Source organism: Capricornis sumatraensis, chromosome 3 (genome assembly GCF_032405125.1).
Source record: "Capricornis sumatraensis isolate serow.1 chromosome 3, serow.2, whole genome shotgun sequence".
Classification (NCBI taxonomy): domain Eukaryota; kingdom Metazoa; phylum Chordata; class Mammalia; order Artiodactyla; family Bovidae; genus Capricornis; species Capricornis sumatraensis.
The window spans coordinates 22,533,118-22,556,037 of record NC_091071.1 but is presented as its reverse complement, the minus strand read 5'-3'; the positions used below and the strand labels follow the sequence as shown (position 1 = coordinate 22,556,037).

At 37.5% G+C, this 22,920-nt stretch overlaps 1 protein-coding gene across 1 annotated transcript in view; it reads left to right on the top strand.

Annotated features, from left to right (window-relative positions):
• The window catches only part of LOC138076171 (phospholipid-transporting ATPase ABCA3-like), a 253,186-nt gene that overhangs the window by 143,245 nt on the left and 87,021 nt on the right, over positions 1-22,920 (top strand). The window contains exons 17-21 of the mRNA XM_068968392.1: positions 1,917-2,085; positions 2,821-3,115; positions 15,299-15,545; positions 15,695-15,899; positions 20,302-20,521. Of these exons, the coding sequence (XP_068824493.1) occupies positions 1,917-2,085; positions 2,821-3,115; positions 15,299-15,545; positions 15,695-15,899; positions 20,302-20,521 (1,136 nt within the window). The remainder of the gene's footprint in view (positions 1-1,916; positions 2,086-2,820; positions 3,116-15,298; positions 15,546-15,694; positions 15,900-20,301; positions 20,522-22,920) is intronic.

Genomic DNA, 22,920 nt, shown 5'->3' with positions numbered 1-22,920 from the left:
CATGCATTGGAAAGGAAATGGCAACCCACTCCAGTGTTCTTGCCTGGAGAATTGCAGGGACGGGGGAGCCTGGTGAGCTTCCGTCTATGGGGTTGCACAGAGTTGGACATGACTGAAGCGCCTTAGCAGCAGTAGCAGCCCTCTCCTTTGGACCTCCTTCCATCTAGGTCACCACCGTGCATTAAGTAGAGTTCCCTGTGCTATACAGTATAGAACATGATGTTCTTATATGTGTATACATTGTGAAATAGTAACCACAATAAAGCTAATTAACATATCCATCACCTCATACAGTTACCATTTTCTTTTTTGGTAAGAACACTTGAGATCTACTTTTCTACATCATTTCAAATTTACAATGCATTATTATTAATTATAGTCACCATTCTGTACTTGTGGAAAACTGTAGAACGTACTTAACACCATTCAAACTGGATCAAAGACCGAAATGTAAGAACTAAAACTATAGGTTGTGTTTTTACTCTGTGGATATTGTGTTTTGATGCATGAAAGTTTTTAATTTTCATGAAGTACAATTTGCCTATTTTGCCTTTTGCTACTTATGTATATGTATAATCTATTCATTTTGCTATACAGTAGAAACTAGCACAACATTGTATAGCTACTAAGAAAGTGAAAGTGAAAGTCACTCAGTTATGTCTGAATCTTTGCAACCCCATAAACTACATAGTCCATGGAATTCTCTAGGCCAGAAAATGGAATAAGTAGCCTTTCCCTTCTTTAGGGGAATCTTCCCAACCCCAGGGATCAAACCCAGGTCTCCCTCATTGCAGGAAGATTCTTTACAAGCCGAGCTACAAAGCTAATATACTCAAGTAAAAACTTTTTGAAAATCATATTCTGTACCTTTAATATTTATAATTTTCACTTGTCAATCACTTAAATTGGAAAATAAAAATAAGATAAATAGAAAGTAAATGGCAAGATGTTAGATATAAACTCAAATATATCACTAATTACACTACATGTAAATAGACTAAAAACAATTCATATGCTTGTAAGAGAGTATGTCTATGTGGGGGGGAGAATTTTTCATCAGGGTTGTCTCTAGGTATTGGAACTATTTTTCTTTCATTTTTTTATATTTTGTAGTGTTTTCCTAATTGAAATTATTACCAATAAATAAAATATGAAGATTAAAAAGTTTAGAAAAATGACAGAATTTTTCTCCTTAAGTTATAATTACTTGTGTATATTTTTTCATTCTTCTTAAGCATCCATACCAAAAGACACAGCTTTGGACATAGGCACTAAATGGAAAATGTAAGGATTTTTTTTAAAAAAAACCTACTATCCAAAGTCCCTATCATTTTATAACATAAACAACACCTTAACATCCAAAGGAGAGTTATTATCTTTGATTTTAGATAAGTGCTTTAACTTGAATAAATTCCGCTTAATGAAACACAATATGTTATAATTGTTTTTCTTATCTTACCACAGAATGGTAGAAACTTTACCATGAATTGGCATCGGTCTTCTGACTGGTTTATTGAGAGCCATTATTATTATACTTGGACTTCCCTGGTGGCTCAAATGGTAAAGAATCTGCCTGTAATGTGGGAGACCAGGGTTCAATCCCTGGATGAGGAAGATCCCCTGAAGAAGGGAATGGCATCCCACTCCAGTATTCTTGCCTGGAAAACCCCATGGACAGAGGAGACTAGAGGGCTACTGTCCATGGGGTCACATAGAATTGGACAGGACTGAGTGACTAATACTTTCACTTTCACATTATCATACTGCTTTTATACAATATACTTAACAATCAGTAAGAAAGATCAAGGAATCCTCCAAATTTGGAAATTTGTTTGCTATTTGACAAATAAAATAGATTGAAGGTATAGTCAAAGTAAAATATTTTGTGCTTTTTGTGTGTATATGTGTGTATTTAGGGTCAATAAGCTGGCAGATTCTGAAGCGGAGATTCAATCTATTCAGTCTTCTCTTTCGATAAGCCAAAGAGAACAAAACAGGAATCAGAGTAGGAGCGTGTTCAGAAATTATGAAGGATCAGTTACTCCCAGATTAAATGAAATTGCTAACATTAAATTTAATACTGGGGTGAGTATATTCACTAAAATGTAAAACTAGTATATTTGGCTTGGGTGTATATACTACCTGAATTTAAAAGATGTTTGGAGAATGGCCATAGGAGAGTCAAGGAGATAAGGAACAGTCTGTACCACAACTCCATTAATTTCCTGATTCAGGAGAAATGGGTTTTAGATAAAGATCACAGCTATGTCACTTTCACCATAGTTATTTCTCAGAATCACTGAGAGGTTCTCTTCATTTTCTAATAAATTTTGCCTTTATTTGGTTCTAACAAGGCCCAAGAGTTACTTTTAGAAGATATTGGTTGATCAGATTAGGGGCATTTTCTCACTATGAACCATTGTTAGTATACTAAATAAAGTAAAAGATAGTAGTTGTATACAAGTTTTATGGGGATATTTCCCTTAAAAAAGAGAGATGGAAAGATTATGGTTTGATGTTAAATTAAATAAATAAATATAATTTTTCCAATCAGAAATAATACAAATGTATTAATGAATAAAATCACCTTGACAAGACTTTCAGTGTAGTTGGGTAAGAAACCAGATGTCGTCTTTTCCCTTACTACCTTATACAAATAAATTTTCCATACCATTTTGTTTTCTTTGGTTAAATTCAAGAATATATTTGTATAATATGTGTTTATCTTTTGCTATAAAAATTTTGAGCATTGAATTTCAATTTGAATATCTTCCTTGGATCACGAGTAATTCTGATGCTATGTTCTTCTCCTCTTTTTAGTTTCCACTTTACCGCCAGCAATTTCATTCCATGTTTTTAAAGAGAGCACTATTCAATTGGCGCAGTTGGAAGTTGACATTGCTACATATATCAATAATTTTGTTTGTCACTACTTACCTTTTAACGACTCTAAACTTTTATTATATTATGCCTGCCAGAGAAATGGACTTAAGTCAATATGGTCAAACAATTGTACCTTACTCAATTTCTGGGAATTCTGTTTTGGCTCTAAATCTCATAAAGAACCTTGAGATTTTTTTAAAGCTTAAGAATCAAGAACTTCGGAAAGTACAAGGTAAGACCTGTAGGAAAAAAGAGACCGCTGCTATATGAAGACCTATATGTATCACTTGCAAAGAAGGAAGTTAACTATGCTATCTAGCTACCCATTTCTTTCTTTTCCTACTAACTACCAGTATCTTCAGTTCAGTCGCTCAGTCATGTCTGACTCTGCGACCCCATGAATCATAGCATGCCAGGCCCCCCTCCATCACCAACTCCCGGAGTTTACTCAAACTCTTTTCCATCGAATCGATGATGCCATCCAGCCATCTCATCCTCTGTCGTCCCCTTCTCCTCCTGCCCCCAATCCCTCCCAGCATCAGGGTCTTTTCCAATGAGTCAACTCTGCATCAGATGGCCAAAGTATTGGAGTTTCAGCTTTAGCATCAGTCCTTCCAATGAACACCCAGAACTGATCTCGTTTAGGATGGACTGGTAGGATCTCCTTGCAGTCCAAGGAACTCTCAAGAGTCTTCTCCAACACCACAGTTCAAAAGCATCAATTCTTCGGTGCTCAGCCTTCTTCACAGTCCAACCCTCACATCCATACATGACTACTGGAAAAACCATAGCCTTGACTAGGTGGACCTTTGTTGGCAAAGTAATGTCTCTGCTTTTTATTTTTTTTTCTAGTTTATAATGGGTTTTATTTATATGCTTTGCAGTAATACATTCATTTCATGCTCAATTTATACCAGAGTTAGCCACAGAATTCTTTATAAAGTCAAGTTGTATATAATCTATCTTTTAAGCTGTATCAGCATGACATTCTGTAAAATGAAGTTACTAATGCAGTGTGCAAATAAAATATGGACAAGAGATATTTTAGGTCTCTAGTGGAAAAGATTACTTCATTAACCATACACATATATTTTGATATATTCAGCTTGTATAGATCTCTATTATCTGATTGATGTATGCTATCTAGGTTGGTCATAACTTTCATTCCAAGGAGTAAGCGTCTTTTAATTTCATGGCTGCAATCACCATCTGCAGCGATTTTGGAGCCCCCCAAAATAAAGTCTGACACTGTTTCCACTGTTTCCTCATCTATTTCCCATGAAGTGACGGGACCAGATGACATGATCTTCGTTTTCTGAATGTTGAGCTTTAAGCCAATTTTTTCACTCTCCTCTTTCACTTTCATCAAGAGGCTTTTGAGTTCCTCTTCACTTTCTGCCATAAGGGTGGTGTCTTAGAGGCAGCTAAATCAAAGATCAAAAATGTACACTTTACGGCAGCTGGGCACAAAGTTCAGTTCAGTTCAGTCACTCAGTCGTGTCCGACTCTTTGCGACCCCATGAAACAGCACGCCAGGCCTCCCTGTCCATCACCAACTCCCGGAGTTCACTCAGACTCACGTCCATCGAGTCAGTGATGCCATCCAGCCATCTCATCCTCTGTCGTCCCTTCTCCTCCTGCCCCCAATCCCTCTTAGCATCAGAGTCTTTTCCAATGAGTCAACTCTTTGCATGAGGTGGCCAAAGTACTGGAGTTTCAGCTTTAGCATCATTCCCTCCAAAGAAATCCCAGGGCTCATCTCCTTCAGAATGGACTGGTTGAATCTCCTTGCAGTCCAAGGGACTCTCAAGAGTCTTCTCCGACACCACGGTTCAAAAGCATCAATTCTTCGGCGCTCAGCCTTCTTCACAGTCCAACTCTCACATCCATACATGACCACTGGAAAAACCATAGCCTTGACTAGACGGACCTTAGTCGGCAAAGTAATGTCTATACTTTTGAATATGCTATCTAGGTTGGTCATAATTTTTCTTCCAAGGAGTAAGCGTCTTTTAATTTCATGGCTGCAGTCACCATCTGCAGTGATTTTGGAGCCCCAAAAAATAAAGTCTGACACTGTTTCCACTGTTTCCCTATCTATTTCCCATGAAGTGATGGGACCGGATGCCATGATCTTCATTTTCTGAATGTTGAGCTTTAAGCCAACTTTTTCACTCTCCTCTTTCACTTTCATCAAGAGGCTTTTGAGTTCCTCTTCACTTTCTGCCATAAGGGTGGTGTCATCTGCATATCTGAGGTTATTGATATTTCTCCCGGCAATCTTGATTCCAGCTTGTGTTTCTTCCAGTCCAGTGTTTCTCATGATGTAAGCTGATAATTAATGGAACCATTCTGACTATTGGTCTTTCAGCTAATTATATCACCTTTCAAAGGATGAGTAAAAGAGCCAAAATACTATGTTGTTGTGAAATTTAGCATACAAATCTCTATTCTGAGCAGAATATAAAAATGCTTCTCTAAGCTCTCACAGGGTAAAATAGTTCCAAGATCTGAAGGTTCTCCTTTACAATATTGATCTTTCTAAAAATAGATGGCTGAAGACTTAATAGATTGATTTTTCAGAACTACTGTTTTGAAGATAGTACAAATAGCTGTACTCATTTGTTCAATGTTTACTTTTGGTCAGAACTGTGAATATACTGAACAATTTTTCTGCATTATGTTTCTAAATGCTAAAAGCAACCCTTTTATGTAGGTTTTTTTTTTTTTTTGGTCCATTTATGTGTAAAGCATGTGTGCTCAGTCATGTCCTATTCTTTGTGACCCCATGGACTGTAGTGCACCAGGCTCCTGTGTCCATGGAATTTTCCAGGCAAGAACACTATAGTGCGTTATCATTTCTTATTCCAGGGAATCTTCCCAGCCCAGAGATCAAGCTGTAAGCTGAGTATGGAGAAAAAGAGAATGAGCCGGGCAGTCAGGCAGAGAAAGATTTATAATAGGAAGAAAGCAAGTTACTGGCTTTAGAGAGAAACCAGAGCTCTCCCTTTACAGCCAACCCTTCTTATACCTTATCAATGGGAAATTGTGCCCTGAAGGGAGCAGGCCTTTGTTTATCTTTGGCACAAAGCTGGGGTCTTGTGATCATGCAGAGGGGTCTCATGGTCAGGTGGTCACGTAGTCTTGAGAAACTGGCACCAGCAGGGAAAAACAGGATATCACTTTAAGGAAAAAACAGGATGCCACAGGGCAGTGTGGCCACTGTGACTTCATCCCTTGTTTGTCAGGTAACCATAATGGGCCATTTTTAAACAACATACTATGAGCCAGCCCCTTGTGAACCCTAACACAAACCTGCATCTCTTGCATCTCCTACATTGACAGGAAATTTTTTTTTGCCACAGGACCACCTGGGAAGCCCATAAATTAGGCCAAAACCTAGTGGATGGAGAATTTTGAATTCTTTGTATGATTGAATGAGTCCACTCTTCCACAAAAGCAACAGAAATACTTAGAAAATAATTCTTAAAAATCAACCAACTTACAATATTGGAAATTAAGCAAAAGCACAGAACAAGCTAAAAAGTGTCTATTTTAAAAACTACTGAACCTCTATTAAAAAAAATAATAGTAAAATCTGTAGCATTCTAACTATTCCTAGCTGGGGTTTTTCTAGCAGTTATGTACTGATGTAAGAATTTAGACCACAAAGAAGATTGAGCACTGAAGAATTGATGCTTTCAAACTACAGTGCTGGAGAAGCCTCTTGAGAGTCCATTAGACAGCAGCAAGGAGATCAAACCAGTCAGTCCTAAAAGAAATCAACCCTGAATATTCATTGGAAGGACTGATGTTGAAGCTGAAGCTCCAATACTTTGGCCACCTAATGTGAGAGCCAACTCACTGGGAAAGACCCTTATGCTAGGAAAGACTGAGGGAAAGAGGAGATGAGGGCAACGGACGATAAGATGCTTGGATGGCATCATTCACTCAATGGACATGAGTTTGAGCAAACTCTAGAAGAAAATGAAGGACAGGAAATCTTGGCATGCTGCAGTTCATGGGGTTGCAAAGGGTCGGACAGAACTTAGTGACTGAATAATAACCGTTCCTATGGGTCTCCCTCCCCTCAGTGGTGTGGTATCCATGAAAGCCAGAACCTCACAGTTGATGGAAAGAACTGATCTCTTCAGAGCCCTGTTAAAAGTCCCATTTATAAGGACTGTCACGACTTTGACTGAAATAGAAGCTCTTTGAAAAACTATATTCCCAAGGCATTATTCTTATTGAATTTAAATTAGGGCTCAACTCTTTAGGAAAATCCCTAACCCCAGGGAATTATTTAAAGCAATAGAAATCTGCTGGTGATAGCATCACAGGTAGCTAAGGCTGTGCTTTCAGTTGGGCCAAATAAGAGCTTACCCAGAAAGCAATTTTAAAGGAATACCTGGAGAGCTAGATGACCACAGTGGACTTTAAAGTCCTGATATTCCTGCAGACCTAGAAAGCTCAGAATGGTAGTATGCATGGCCAGAAATAACCTAGGAAATGGGAAGAATCCAGTCACTTACTTCTAGTTGATGTTGAGGCCCTACACAGGCAAGCAGTGAAAGTTGAGGCTGAGTTGTAAGCTGCCTGAAATTTGAAGGTGTGCCTTTGTTCAAAGATCTCCTTGGCCAAGGGTGGTAGACTTACTGGCTCTAGACATTTAAAAGAATCTTTTAGCTAATTGCTAAATTATATTGATTTAACACTGACCCCTAGAAGCCAGGCTTAAGGCCAGAATTTTTTTTTAAGTTCATCAGAGAAATAAGTGGCTGCATACTGTAGAGAATACTGAATCTACAGAACTGTCCACAGAAGTCATTAAGCAAATGAGTAGCAGCAACAACAACAAAATTAACAGTAACAATACACAGGGAAGTTCAGATACCAGAATTGATACACTATCCTATATGTCCAGTTTTCAATAATAACAGAATGAGAAGAGAAAAAGTAATGGGCTGAATTGTGTCCCTTCAAAATTCATATGCTAAGCCCTACCTTCAATATCTCAAAATGTGACTATATTTGGATATTAGATCTTTTAAAAAGTAATTAATTTAAAAGTCTTCAAGAGTGGTTCCAATGTGCAGATGAGGTTAGAACCATAGAATCAGAGGAACTCCGGATTCAGGGATGCCAGTCATAGATGTGGGAGGAAGTAAGGGGCTCCTCTAAAAACAGGGAGATTGAGAAAAAGGTGAGCTTCTGGTTCAAGACTGCAGAGTAGAAGGATGTGAACTCATCTCCTCCTTTAAGAGGACCAGAATCACAACTAGTTGTTGAACAATCATTGACAGGAGGGCATGGGAACCACCAGAAAAAATCACCCATGTCCAAAGACAAGAAGCCACAAGATAGTAGGAGGGGCACAATCACAATAAAATCAAATCCCATACTGGCCAGGTGGGTGACCCACAAACTGGAAAACAATCCCAAAAAAATTTTTCCCACTGTTGCAAAGGTTCTGAGCCCCACATCAGCCTCCACAACCTGGGACTCTGACAAAGGAACTGGGAATCAACAGGGAATTTGACCTTGAAGGCCAGAAGAATTTAGTTATAGGACTTCCACACAACTGGAAGAAATAGAGACTTCACTCTTGGAGGGAAAAAACAATTTTGCTGTAACCAAGACACAGGGGAAAGGAGCAGTGACCCCAGGAGACTGACCCAGACCTACCTGCTAGTGTTGGAGGTTCTCCTGTGGAGGCATGGGTCAGTAAGTGCTCACCACAACGATGGAGGCATTGGCAACAGCAGTCCTTTAAGGTCCTGCTTGGTATAAGAACTCCTGGAGATCACCATTAACCCTACCATAAAGCCCATAGACCCCAGGGCTGGGTCGCCCCAGGTCAAACAACAAACAGAAAGGGAATACAACCACACCCATCAGCAGATAATTGTGTTAAAGCTTTATTGAGAAACACCCACCAGAGCAACACCCAGTTTTTCCTACCACCAGTCCCTCCCATCAAGAAGCTTACACAACCCTCTTAGCCTCATCCACCAAAGGGCAGACAGAAGAAGCCAAAAGAACCACAATTCCACAGTGTTAGAACAAAAACCACATTACAGAAGGTTAATCAGGATGAAAAAGCAGAGAGTTATGTCCCAGGTGAAGGGATAAGATAAAACCCCAGAACAACAATTAAATGAAGTAGAGATAAGCAACCTTACAGGAAAAGAATTAAGAATCATGATAGTGAAGATGATCCAGGATCTCAGAAACAGAATGGAGAAGATGCAAGAAATGTTTACCAAAGACCTTCAAGAACTAAAGAACAAACAAACAGAGATGAACAATACACTAGAAGGAATCAATAGCAAAATAACTGAGGCAGAAGAATGAAGTGACCTGGAGGACAAAATGGTGGAAAACACTGCCATGGAACAAATAAAGGGGAAAAAAAGGAAAAGAAATGAAACAGCGTATGAGATGACTGGGACAACATTAAATGCACCAACAATTACATTATGGGGATCCCAGAAGAAGAGAGAGAGAAAGGACTTGAGAAAATATTTGAAGGCATAGTAGCTGAACACTTCCCTAACATGGGAAAGGAAATAGTTAACCAAGTCCAGGAAATGCAGAGAGTCCCAGGCAAGATAAAACCATGGAGGGAAACACTGACACATAGTAGTCAAACTGACAAAATATAAATACAAAGATAATATATTAAAAGCAATAAGGGAAAAATGATAAATAGCATACAATGGAACTCCCATCAGATTAATAGCTGATTCCTCAACAGAATCTCTATAAGCCAAATTGAATGACATATATTAAAGTGATGAAAGTGAAGAAGCTACAACCAACAATATTCTACCCAGCAAAACTCTTGTTCAGATTTGATGGAGAAATCAAAAGCTTTCCAGACAAGCAAAAGTTAGAAGAATTCAGCATCACCAAGCCTGTTTTACAGCAAATGCTAAAGGAACTTCTCTAGGCAGAAAACACAAGAGAAGGAAAAAATTTACACAAAATAAACTCAAAACAATTAAGAAAAGTGTAGTAGGATGATACTTATTGATAATTAGGACTTCCAATGTCATGCTAGTTGTAAAGAACCCAGCTGCCACTGCAGGAGGCATAAGAGACATGGATTTGATCCCTGGATCAGGAAGATCCCCTGGAGTAGGAAATGGCAACCCACTCCAGTGTTCTTGTCTGGAGAATCCCATGGACAGAGGAGCTTGGTGGGCTGCAGTCCATGGGCTTGCCAAGAGTTGGACACATTTGAAGCAGCTTAGCACTTACCACATCACTCTACTTAACCCCCAAATTGTATGTAATTATTCTATATCATTAGGTTAATCATGTTCCCATTATGGCTTGCAATATAATTATCTTTTTTTTTTTTGGTCTGGCTATTGATTGTGAAAGCTGATAAACATCTTTTATTATTGTGATTATGTCACTATTAATATTATTTACTTAATACAATTGTATCATGATTGGTCAATAAAAAATAATAGAATTGTATATCACCAAAAAAAACCTGTAATAGAAAAACCTGTAATCACTTTTTAAAATCCAGATGCATAGCAGAATTACCTTGGAATTTTTTGAAAAATACAAATGTCCAGATATTGCTTTTGTCTCCAAAGATCCTGATGTGTTTCTAATGAGCAGCTATGTATAGCAAAAACTGGACTATATGATTATCTTTTATTTTCATCTAGTTTGTTCCACTTTTTCTATTTCATATTCAGTGCTCCCATTTCATTTCATTTATGTTTTCCAATTTCTTGATCTCTTATCTCTTTTTTTGATGCCCTTTCTTATGCCTTTATCAAGCATAGTAGAAAAGCTTTTGCATTCTTGTACACACACACACACACACACACACACACACACATACACCCATGGGAGTTTCCAGGCAAGAGTGCCAGAGTGGGATGCCATTGCCTTCTCCATTATGTGTATATATATACACATATATATAGTATATATAATGTAATATATGTATTTTATAAAATATTCATTTCTGCTTAGCTAAAATATTTAACATTTTGGTTCTACTTGTTTGCCTTACTATGAATAGAAAGGTAGATTTCTAATTTTTAAAAAAAAAAGATACACAACAAGCAAGGAATGTTTACTGTATAGCACAAGCAACTGTAGTCAATATCTTGTAATAACCTTTAATGAAAAATAATATGAAAAATAATATATGTGTATATGTACAACTGAATCATTTTGCTGTGAATCCAAAACATTGTAAATCAACTAAACTTCAATAAAAAATATATATATTAAAGAAAAAAAAGAAGTAATTAATTTAAAGTGAGATTATTAGAGCGGACCTTTATCCAGTGATTGGTCTCCTGTTAAGAGGCTGAAATTAAACTCAATTTTAGCCAAAGGCTGTGAACCAATAAGGACATGGATATACATACATAGAGGAAAGACCATGTGAAAGCACAAGGACAAGAATGCCATTTATGACCCCCGGAGAGAGATTGCAGAAGAAACTCACCCTGCCAACACCTTGATCTTGGACTTCTAGCCTCTAGAACTGTGAAAAAACACTATTCTAAATCACCCAGGCTATGGTACTTTATTTTGACAGTCCCAGAAAACTAAAATAGAGAGAAACAGAAGAGTGTTACCCATATGCTGGGGGAAAGAGAGCCAGTAGAAAATGCACTTGAGGAAAGGCAAATGTTGAACTTAGTATACAGAGACTATTTGTTGTGCAGTCAGTCATGTCTAACTCTTTGTGACTGCAGCACACCAGGCTTCCCTGACACTCACTATCTCCAAGAGTTTGCTCATGTCCATTGAGTTGATGATGCCATCCAACCATCCCATCCTCTGTCATCCCCTTCTTCTCCTGCCCTCAGTCTTTCCCAGTATCAGGGTCTGTTCCAAAGAGTCAGCTGTCACATGAGGTGGCGGACATATTGGAGCTTGAGCTTCAGCATTAGTCCTCCCAATGAATATTCAGAGTTGATTTCCATTACAACTGACTGTTTTGATCTTGCTGTCCAAGGGATTCCCAAGAGTCTTCTCCAGGACCACATGTTGAAAGCATCAAGACTATAAATCAGCTATTACAAATATTTTTGACATACTAAAGGAAATATGTTTAAAAAATAAAGGAATGTATGGCAACTTCATCTCTCCAAGAAGAGAATTTTAATGAAGAAATATAAATAAAGATTTCAAATGGAAATTCTGTAGTTGGAAAACATAACTGAAATCAAAATTTCACTAGAGGGACCCAATGATAGATTCGAATTGGCAGAAAAGTGAATTGCTAAATTGAAGATAGTTAATAAAGATTATCTGATCGGTGAAACAGAAAGATGGGAAGGAACAGCTTCTGAGACATGGAACAACATCAAGCATGCCAACACAGGTATAATGGGAGAACCAGGAGGCAAAGAGATTGATAAAAAGGCAGAAAAGTATTTGAGGAAATAATGACTGAAGACTTCCCAAATATAATGGAAAACATTAATCTTCACCTACAACAAGTTTAATGAATTCTAAGTATGGTAAACTGAAAAATAATCACACCTAACACAACATAATTTAACAGATAAAAGTCAAAAAGGAAATCTTGAAAGCAAAGGAGGAAAATAATATTAACTAAAAAAAGGTCATTAAAAAGAAAATTTTTAAATTTGGATATATTCACATGATCACATATCATACAGTAATAAATAAAAATGTAAAATTTACCCAAAACAGCATGGATGAATATTAGAAGTAGAGTGTTGAATTGGCAAAAAATAATAAAAAGACTACTTAAATTTTTATATTCTTTTCAGATGGCTCAAAACCAAACCACTAAACAGCATATTGCAGTGGAAGTAGGAGGTGCTCTGTACAGTCAGCAATAAGACCTAGAGCTGACTGTGGCTCAGACCATGAGCTTCTTACTGCAAAATTCAGACTTAAATTGAAGAAGGTAGGAAAAACCACCAAGCCATTTGGGTATGACCTAAATCAAATCCATTGTGATTACACACTGAAGGTGATGAATTCGATTTAAGGGATTAGACCTGGTAGACAGAGTGCCTAAAGAACTATGGCTGGAGGTTCATAACATTGTACATGAGGCAGTGATCAAAATCATCCCAAAGGAAAAGAAATGCAAGAAGTCAAAGTGGTTGATTGAGGAGCCTTTACAAATAGCTGAGGAAAGGAAAGGAAATAAGAGAAGTGAAAGGCAAGGGAGAATGGGAAAAATAACTGAATGAAGAGTTCCAGAGAATAGCAAGGAGAGATAAAAAGGTTTTCTTATATGAACAATGCAAAGAAATAAAGGAAAACAACAGAATGGGAAAGACTATAGATCTCTTCAAGAAAATTGGAGATATCAAGGGAATATTTCATGCAAAGATGGTCATGATAAAGGACAGAAATGGTAAGAATAGAACAGAAGCAGAAGAGACTAAAAAGAGGTGACAAGAATACACAAAAGAATTATATAAAAAAGATCTTAATGACCCAGATAACCACGATGGTGTAGTCACTCCCCTAGAGCCAGATATCTTGGAGTGTGAAGTCAAGTGGCCTTAGGAAGAATTACTACAAACAAAGTTAGTGGAGGTGATGGAATTCCAGCTGAGCTATTTCAAATCCTAAAAGATGATGTGGTTGAAACACTACACTCAATATGTCAGCAAATTTAGAAAAATCAGCAGTGGCCACAGGACTGGAAACCATCAGCTTTCATTCCAATCCCAAAGAACAATGTCAAAGAATGTTCAAACTACCACAAAATTGCACTCATCTCACATGAGACCAAGGTAATCCTCAAAGCTAGGTACTGCTTTAGGCTAGGCTTCAGCAGTACATGAACCAAGAACTTTCAGGTGAACAAGCTGGGTTTAGAAATGGCAGAGGAACCAGAGACCAAATTGCCAACATTCGTTTGATCAGAGAGAAAGCAAGGGAATTCCAGAAAAACATCTACTTCTGGTTCATTGACTATGCTAAAGCCTTTGACTGTGGATCACAACAAACTTTGGAAAATTCTTAAAGAGACTGGAGTTCCAGACCACCTTACCTGTCTCCTAAGAAACCTGTATTCAGGTCAAGAAGTAACAGTTAGAACCGGAGATAGAACAACTGACTGGTTCACACTGGGAAGGGAGTACATTAGGGCTGTATATTGTCACCCTGCTTATTTTCTTCTATACAGAATACACCATGTGAAATGCCAAGCTGGCTGAATCACAAGCTGGAATCAGGATTGCTAGGAGAAATATCAACAACCTCAGATATGTAGATGATACCACTCTAATGGTAGAAATTGAGAGGTGCTAAAGAACATCTTGAAGAGGGTAAAAGAGGAGAATGAAAAAAACTGGCTTGAATTCAACATTCAAAAAAATATGATCATGGCATCTCTCTCATCACTTCATGGCAAATAGGAAAAGTGAAACAGTAAAACAAAAAACAGAAAAAGTGGAAGCAGTGACATATTTTATTTTCTTAGGCTCCAAAGTCACTGTGGATGGTGACTGCAGCCTTGAAATTAAAAGACGTTTGCTCCTTGGAAGGAAAGCTATGATAAACCTAGACAGCATATTAAAAAGCAGTGACATCACTTTGCTGACAATGGTCCGTATATTATTGATACCAACAATTGGTACACTATAAAATATAGATTTAACACAAAATGCATACTTGCATAATAGAAGAACAAAAAGGAGATAAGACATATAGAAAACACAAAGCAAAATGTCAGTTATAAATACTAGAATATCAGTAATTATATTAAATATAAATGCATTAAACAATCCAATCAGAAGGCAGAGGTTTTTCAGACTGGAATTTTTTAAATCTAACTTAGATGAAAGATTAAAGGGGTGGGGTGAGGACACAGATTACCAAAACTCACTTAACAGCATCAAAAAGAATAATGTACATACAAATAAATGTAAGAAGAGGTGCAAGACTTGTACACTGAAAGTTATAAATACTTCTGAGGAAAATTAAAGCTCTAGATACACGAAGAGATATTCCATATCATGGATTGGAATACTGAATATCATTAAGATAGAAAATTTCCCCAAATGGATCTATACAGTCAACGCAGTTCCTATCAAAATTTCAGCAGACTTTTTTGCTGAAATGGACAAGTCAGTCCTCAAATGTATGAGGAAATGTAAATGACCTAGAAGAACCAAAACAATTTTGAAAAAAAAAAAAACAACTATGCTTATTTTAGACAAAAATAGAGCAAGAAATTCCTAGTAGTTTACTGTTTTTTCAAGTTGTAAACTTAGAGTAGGGATTACTGAAGTGCAGAATTCTTGAGATTTGAAGTAGTCATTGTAGGAATTGGAAAGGGAAGAGACAATGGGAAAAAATTTTGGTCTTTCCACTTTGACATAAGTAGTAGGTGACTTATCACATACTGACTAATCAATTTCTTTATTTATTCTAGGTAATGTAATAAAATACATAAAGGAAAGTAAAGAGTACCGTGACTTCTCCCTGACTGCATTTTCCATTGAGGTTGAGAAAAACAATACAGTATTTACTATTCTTTTCAATAATGAGGCATACCATTCAGCTGCAACATCCCTAGCGGTGTTCGACAATGTTCTTTTCATGTCACTTTCTGGCCCCAGTGCTTCCATTAAAGTCTCCAACAAGCCTCAACCTCTCCCTCGTTATGGTTCTAACATAGTGTATGTATGATTGACTTTCCTTTTACTGGAATTGAGCCTTGATATATAGCCTTGTTAAGTGGCAATGTTTATTTGGAAATAACTACTTAAATTAGCATGTTATACTTTTATTTCATTATTTATTCCATCTTTTATTTCATTTTCCATAGGCCTACAAGTGGATCACAAGTAGTATTATGTTTGGCTTTTGGCCTGGCTGTTGTGATTGGTAGTTTTTGCCTTCAGACAGTGACTGAGAGAGCCACCAAAGCAAAGCACATCCAGTTTGTGAGTGGAGTCTATTTACTGACTTACTGGCTCTCTGCTTTGCTCTGGGATCTCATCTACTTCTTCATTACCTGCTGCTTCCTACTGGTGAGTGTCAGCTGAATTTGTACAAAGGCTTATTTTTTTTTATGTCTCCCATAGGAAATTTCTATTCAATTAATTGTATCCTGAAATAAAACTTAAAGAAATTTAAAACTACTTTGGCTTATTATGCCAGAGAATATATTGTGAAAACCTCATTATGGAAATGTACTACCTCATGTTCTTTCAATTGGAAAAAAATACTTTTCTTTGAAAAGTCTCTCTTGAATTGGCTTCCCATGTAATTGCTCAGCATAATGCCCAGGGCCCAAAACTGAAGATAAAAGAGCTATTACTTGTAATTTGTCCCTCACTAATCATATAGATAAGTCATTGCCACTAATTCCCAATGCTGAGCTCTCTGGTAAAACCGGACTGTAGCACACAATTTAGAATCATGACTTAAGCGAGGGTTTCCGTTACTATTCACAGTCTCCCATTCATGCCGCAAATCCAAAATGACTAGATCTGCAAAACAAAACTAACTTTGACTCAGACACCCAATTTTAGATATTGAGACTAAAGAGCAAGCATGTAAGGCTGTTACAGTGTCCTTTAAGGTAATGATTTTCTCATTAGTGAACTTGGCAATGTCTTTTACTTTGTATGCATATCTGAAGGTGAGGTAGATGTGAAGTTGTATAGTTACTAAAGGGATAGACACATGAGTAAAGGAGGTAAGGTTTTTTTTATGCACAAAAGTTATAAAAGAAAGTGAAAGTGTTAGTCACTCAGTTGTGTCTGACTCTTTCCGACCCTATGGACTGTAGCTCACTAGGCTCCCCTGTCCATGGAATTCTGCAGACAAGATACTGGAGTGGGTTGCCCTTTTCTCCCTCAGGAGATCTTTCCTACCCAAGGGCTGAACCCGGGCCTCTTGCACTGCAGGCAGATGGTTTACTATCTGAGCCACCATAGCGAGTGGGTACAAGAGATTTGGTGGACTTAAATATGAGTAAGACAATGTCTCAGCCCTCAAATAGTTCACTGCTCAGCAAGGGACATATAAAATAGGTGGCTAATTTTACTATAAAAGATGAGCTAACAAGTCCTAATTCAAACTATATATACCATGGAAAGGTAAAATTAGTTTTTTGAGGAAAAAGGAGAAAGTTTTGATCAGTTTGCCACCCTAGGCTTAGGCATGAAGGAGAGCTGCATCCCACCAGGTATAACAGCTCCTCAGCAAGGACCAGAGGCTGGAACAGTTGAGGCATAGATGGTAGTGGTGAGAAAATAGTATGTACAGCGATGCCCCAAAATTGAAAGAGCAGAGCAGCACTTTCTTGTCACAGTGCAAGACTCTGGCTGGTGTTCTCAGTGCTGGTTTCTTCTCACAGCTAACTAGCCAACTAGCATAACTAGGGAAGACCACCGTCCTTTTTGAGGGCCACAATTCTCATCTTTTGCCACAAGAATAGGGGAGTTGATCTAAGCACAATCTCTTTACTATCTCCCCTCTGTGTAATGCAGTATTGAAATCAATAAGAAAAAATACCCAGCATATTTTCATCTCCATGCCAAGGATCCGTTCTTTCTCTGGTTCTTTAAACTTGACTAGCACACCTGGCTGTCATTTTCTGGTTAATATATCTATAAATAAGACCACCCATTATTAATACTTATAGTAATATTGCCATTTATGGCTCATGAGAAGTTATTTGCCATATGTTTTGTGTGTGTGTGTGTGTGTGTTATATCATTCAAAAACATTCAAGTCAACATTTAATTCACCATGTTTACAGTCAAGGAAATTAAGACTCACAGATCTAATTTACTTACCCAATTTCACCCAGCTAGTACAATTTCAGAACCCTGGTTAGCCTTACTTCAGTGTATTGTAATTTATATATTCAAAGTCATGCTGAATAACATACTTTAAACTTATTTCTACTCTCATATTTGTAGTTCTCTCTCTTTGCATCATACTTCACTTTATATCTTCTGTATCCTTTTTGCCTGGTAGTACTTGTTCTCTGTGTGTGTGTGTCTGTGTGTGTGTGTGTGTGTGTGTGTGTGTGTGTTTCTCTTTCTCTCTCCTCTTCTCTTTCTGTCTTGCTCTCCCCCTCCCAAATTCCCTTTCGTGGTTCTCAGATAGAGTTCTCCATGGGTTCTCAGCTTTGCTTATTTATCTGACTTGGCTATCCCTTTGTTGTTTTAAATGAGACACTCCCTCACTCTGCTCTGGTTCTGTAAAATGCCACCAGCTAGATTTGTCCTTGGACCCAACAAGAGGAGGCAAGATCCTATAATGTAACAATATGCAGTATCTTAGGGCTTCCCTTGTGGCTCAGCTGGTAAAGAATCTGCCTGCAATGCAGGAGTTCTGGGTTCAATCCCTAGGTTGGGAAGACCCCCTGGAAAATGGAAAGGCTACCCTCTCCAGTATTCTGGCCTGGAGAATTCCATGGGCTGCATAATCCATCAGGTCGCAAAGAGTCAGACACACAACTGAGCGACTTTCACTTTCACTCTCCCTTTGTATGATGTGTCTATAATATGCCACTACAAATCTGTTTTAATTATGGCAGTTTTATAATATATTTAATTGTTTTTATGGATTGACCTTCCTCACTTCCCTCATTAACCTTTTTCTGTAGAATTTCCTGGCTATCTTGATATGTTTTGTTTGTTTACATGTAATCTGTAAAATCAGCTTATCTAATTTTTTTTAATCCTGTTGCTATTTTTATGTAGAGTAATTTGGGGAGAATTTTCTTTCTTACTATGTTGGGTCAGATTCTATTTAAAAGTAGGGTATGTTTTCATATTTCCAAGTAGAAATTTAAATTTTCTTTGGAATAGTTCTAATTTAAGACGTCCCTAAACATTCTAAGCCTTGGAATGAAGCTGCTTGTAGGTTACCTGTGGTTTCCTGCTGACTACTCTTTTTACTTCTCCCGCTTGAATTAGGGGAAAACCAACTATAGCTAAAGCTGGTTTTCACCCAAGATTGCTGATCTTCTTCATATATTTTCTTTAAACATTCTTGCTTAAGTATAAACTACTTCCAAGAGCATCACAGTGTTGTAATGTAGCTATTCTTAGTTAACTTCTTCTGTTTACTAGTGGCCCTGCTAAATAATTTTGTAGTTGCTTAAAAGGGCCAAACTTGCTATCTTTAGAGATATTATAGTTACCAATGATTATAGGTTACTAGAAAATAATCTTCTTTAATAATTCTAGAGGTTCCCTTCTTCCTAATCTGCCCACTCTAAATTTATGCTTCCCTGTCTGATTCTCAAATGGAATGAGAACTGGTTGAAAGAGGATGTCCTTGAGTTCCTGAGATAGATGTCAAGGAGACAGTCTAAATGTGAGGTGTGATGCAAAGAGACTGCATAATACTACAGCAGCCACAGAGAAAATCTTTTTTTAATATATTTATATATTATGATTGTAATGTAATATGTTATACATGTTTATATATATATATATATATATATATATATATACAACAGCTTTTCTACTACACTTGATAAAGGCTGAGAAAGAACATCAAAGAAAAAAAAGAGAGGTGGAGAAACTGGAGTACATAAACTAAATGAAATGGGAGCACTGAATATGAAATAGAGAAAGTAAAACAAACTAGATAAAAGTAAAAGATCATCATATAGTCCAGTTGGTTTTAAATATGACTGCTCATTAGAAACATATCTGGAGTTCTGGAGAAAAAAAGCAATACCTGAGCATTTTTATTTTTCAAAAAATTTTAAGATAATTCTGATTTGCATCTGGATTTTAAGAAGTAATTACAGCTTTTTCTAGTAGATCCTAGTTTTGGTGATACAGAGTTCTATTATTTTTCTGTTGACCATTCATACAATGGTATTAAGTGAGTAATAGTTACATAATCACAATAGTAAAAGAGGTTTATCAGTTTTCCACAATCAATAGCCAGACAAAAAATAAAAGCTAATTACAATTGCAAACCATAATGGGAACATGATTAACTTGACAATATAAAACAGTTACATACAATTTGGGAGGGAGGGAAGCATCAAGCAGAGTGATGTGGTAGGGTGAGAGTGCATACATGCACATGTTTTCATCCCAAGAAAATCTTTAGAGAAATCATCTATGCACTAGATCACTTTTTTTTCTGGAAAAATTCAGAGTTGGGCTTACTGTAGACACAGTTAATTTAATTTTAATCATGAGAGTGCTACAAAGTGATGCTCTTCCAAAAGAAAAAGAAAAAAAAGGAAATATAGTCATTCTGTTCATGAAAGTCCTCTATTGAAAAAAAGATTGCTCACCTCAGGCTTATTTTTAATGGGTAAAATTATTTAAGTAGTGAATCTATGCACTAATGAAAGCAGTGCTTGCTGTTTTCTAAGTTTTCTGGCTTGGCAGCTTGTTACACAGTGTCCTTCACCTTGCTCTTTATCTCTGCACTCTGTCTCAGGGAGTGTTCATGTACTGCGGAATGGATGCATTTGTTGCAGATTTCCATTTTCTGGACACAGTGATGATCTTTATGCTGTATGGTTGGTCTGTTGTTCCTCTCATGTATCTTGGAAGCCTCCTGTTTTCTAGTAGTACTGCTGCCTACATCAAGCTCACCCTCTTTAACTACTTTTCAACTGTTTTCAGTATCGTCATTCACGTCATAATGAAATTCTATGGTAAGGACTTCACACAATTTTTCCTTTCTCCAGAAAATGCATTAAATAAATGATGATGAAAGAGCTGGAGGATAAAAATATTCATTACTAAACACTTACTTTCCAGGAATCTGAAAACTTGTGCTCTTTGGAGTCAGCAAATACTTATTGAACATATATGTGAGAAACAGAGGTTGAGAGAGAGGGGAAGGGAAAGAGAAAGTGGGCAAGAGGACGGGACACTAAGCCCTCTGAAGGTGATGGATTCAGCATCATTCTAGCCTCATGACAAAAATAAAAGAAGATTAAAAGATTACAGTGCACCTGTGCCAAATTTTATGTCCTTTGAAAGATCACCCCCCACACACCATGTTCTTGAGACTTGATCCTTCAGTTTTAACATCTTAAGAGCACTTTGGAGCAAGGTGGTGAGACTGGAGAGTGAAAGGTGCTATGGTATGCTGCTGCTGCTAAGTCGCTTCAGTCGTGTCCAACTCTGTGCGACCCCATAGATGGCAGCCCACCAGGATCCCTTGTCCTGGGGATTCTCCAGGCAAGAACACTGGAGTGGGTTGCCATTTCCTTCTCCAATGCATGAAAGTTAAAAGTGAAAGTGAAGTCACTCAGTCGTGTCCGACTCTTAGCAACCCCATGGACTGCAGCCTACCAGGCTCCTCTCCATGGGATTTTCCAGGCAAGAGTATTGGAGTGGGCTATGGTATAACTCCTCCTAATTTAATGAAACACATAATCTTGAACCTCCTAATGAGTGTTTTTCAGAAGGAAACAATTAAATAGGCAACAAATGTAGTCATCATTAAACCAGTTTCTCTGATTTCAAGAGTAGGTTCTCCCTTTTCTGGTTATGAAATTTAAAGACATGCTGTTGCTCATGGTGACTATCACCAATAAGATTTGTTTTGTTTGCATCTAGAATATCCCTTTGTTGAATTTCTCTATAAGCATGAAATTTTGAACTGTATTAATCAACTCAGCCCTCCCTGCTAATATGGGATTTATGAATTCCAGTTTCTAAGAATGAAGACTCTTCTCCTGGAGTGTGATTTTATGGACTGTCCCTGTTACTTATTGTGGTAATGGTTCCTACCTTGCTTGTAATAGTTAAGTTCTGCCACCTGACTTCTACTTTGTAGAATTCCATTATTCCCAAAGGTGTCAGGGAACCACATTCTATTGCAACATACTCTATCGTTATATTCACCCTACAGAGGACTGTAAGCACAGAGCTCTTCAAGAATGTATTTCTCATATTTACTTTTTATTGAAATATAACTTGCATTCAGAAAAGTGCAGAGACCATAAATGTATAGCTTGATAAATTTTCACAAAGTGAATATACTAGTGAAACCTTCCTCTCTCCAGTCAGGAACTGTTATGGGCCTTGCTTAGGCCAACTAAGAGCCAGAGAGCAAAGAAGTCCTTTGATTTATACGACACAGATAATCCGCCCAGGGCAGAAAATACAGTGGAGAAGGGTAGAGTATTGGTTCAAAGTGAAAAATAAAAGAAAATGTGACAAAGAGGCTATTGAACTTGGCAATGAGAAGTTCAGTGGAGACTGCCACGTCCAGAAGGATGGAGGATTCTGGAAGGCAAATTGCCCTCCTACTTAAAATAACAATGTATGTTGGACAAAAAATTATTCAAACTTTTTAAACGCTTCATTGATCTCTCAAGAAATTTCAGGACACAGAGGCCAACAACAAGGTAATATTTACAGTCTCATGATTTTCCATTTTTCAGGCTGCACAGGGAACAAAGGGAAAGTCTAGGCCAAGCTTTAGACTTGTATGCAATCTCAAAAACAACAGAATGATCTCTGTTCATTTCCAAGGCAAACCATTCAATATCACAGTAATCCAAGTCTATGCCCCAACCAGTAACACTGAAGAAGCTGAAGACCTACGAAACCTTTTAGAACTAACACCCAAAAAAGATGTCTTTTTCATTATAGGGGACTGGAATGCAAAAGTAGGAACTCAAGAAACACCTGGAGTAACAGGCAAATTTGGCCTTGGAATACGGAATGAAGCAGGGCAAAGGCTAATAGAATATTGCCAAGAGAACGCACTGGTCATAGCAAACACCGTCTTCCAACAACACAAGAGAAGACTCTACACATGGACATCACCAAATGGTCAACACTGAAATCAGATTGATTATATTCTTTGCAGCCAAAGATGGAGAAGCCTACTCAGTCAGCAAAAACAAGACTGGGAGCTGACTGTGACTCAGATCATGAACTCCTTATTGCCAAATTCAGACTTAAATTGAAGAAAGTAGGGAAAACCACTAGACCATTTAGGTATGACCTAAATCAAATCCCTTATGATTATACAGTGGAAGTGAAAAATAGATTTAAGGGACTAGATCTGATAGACAGAGTGCCTGATGAACTA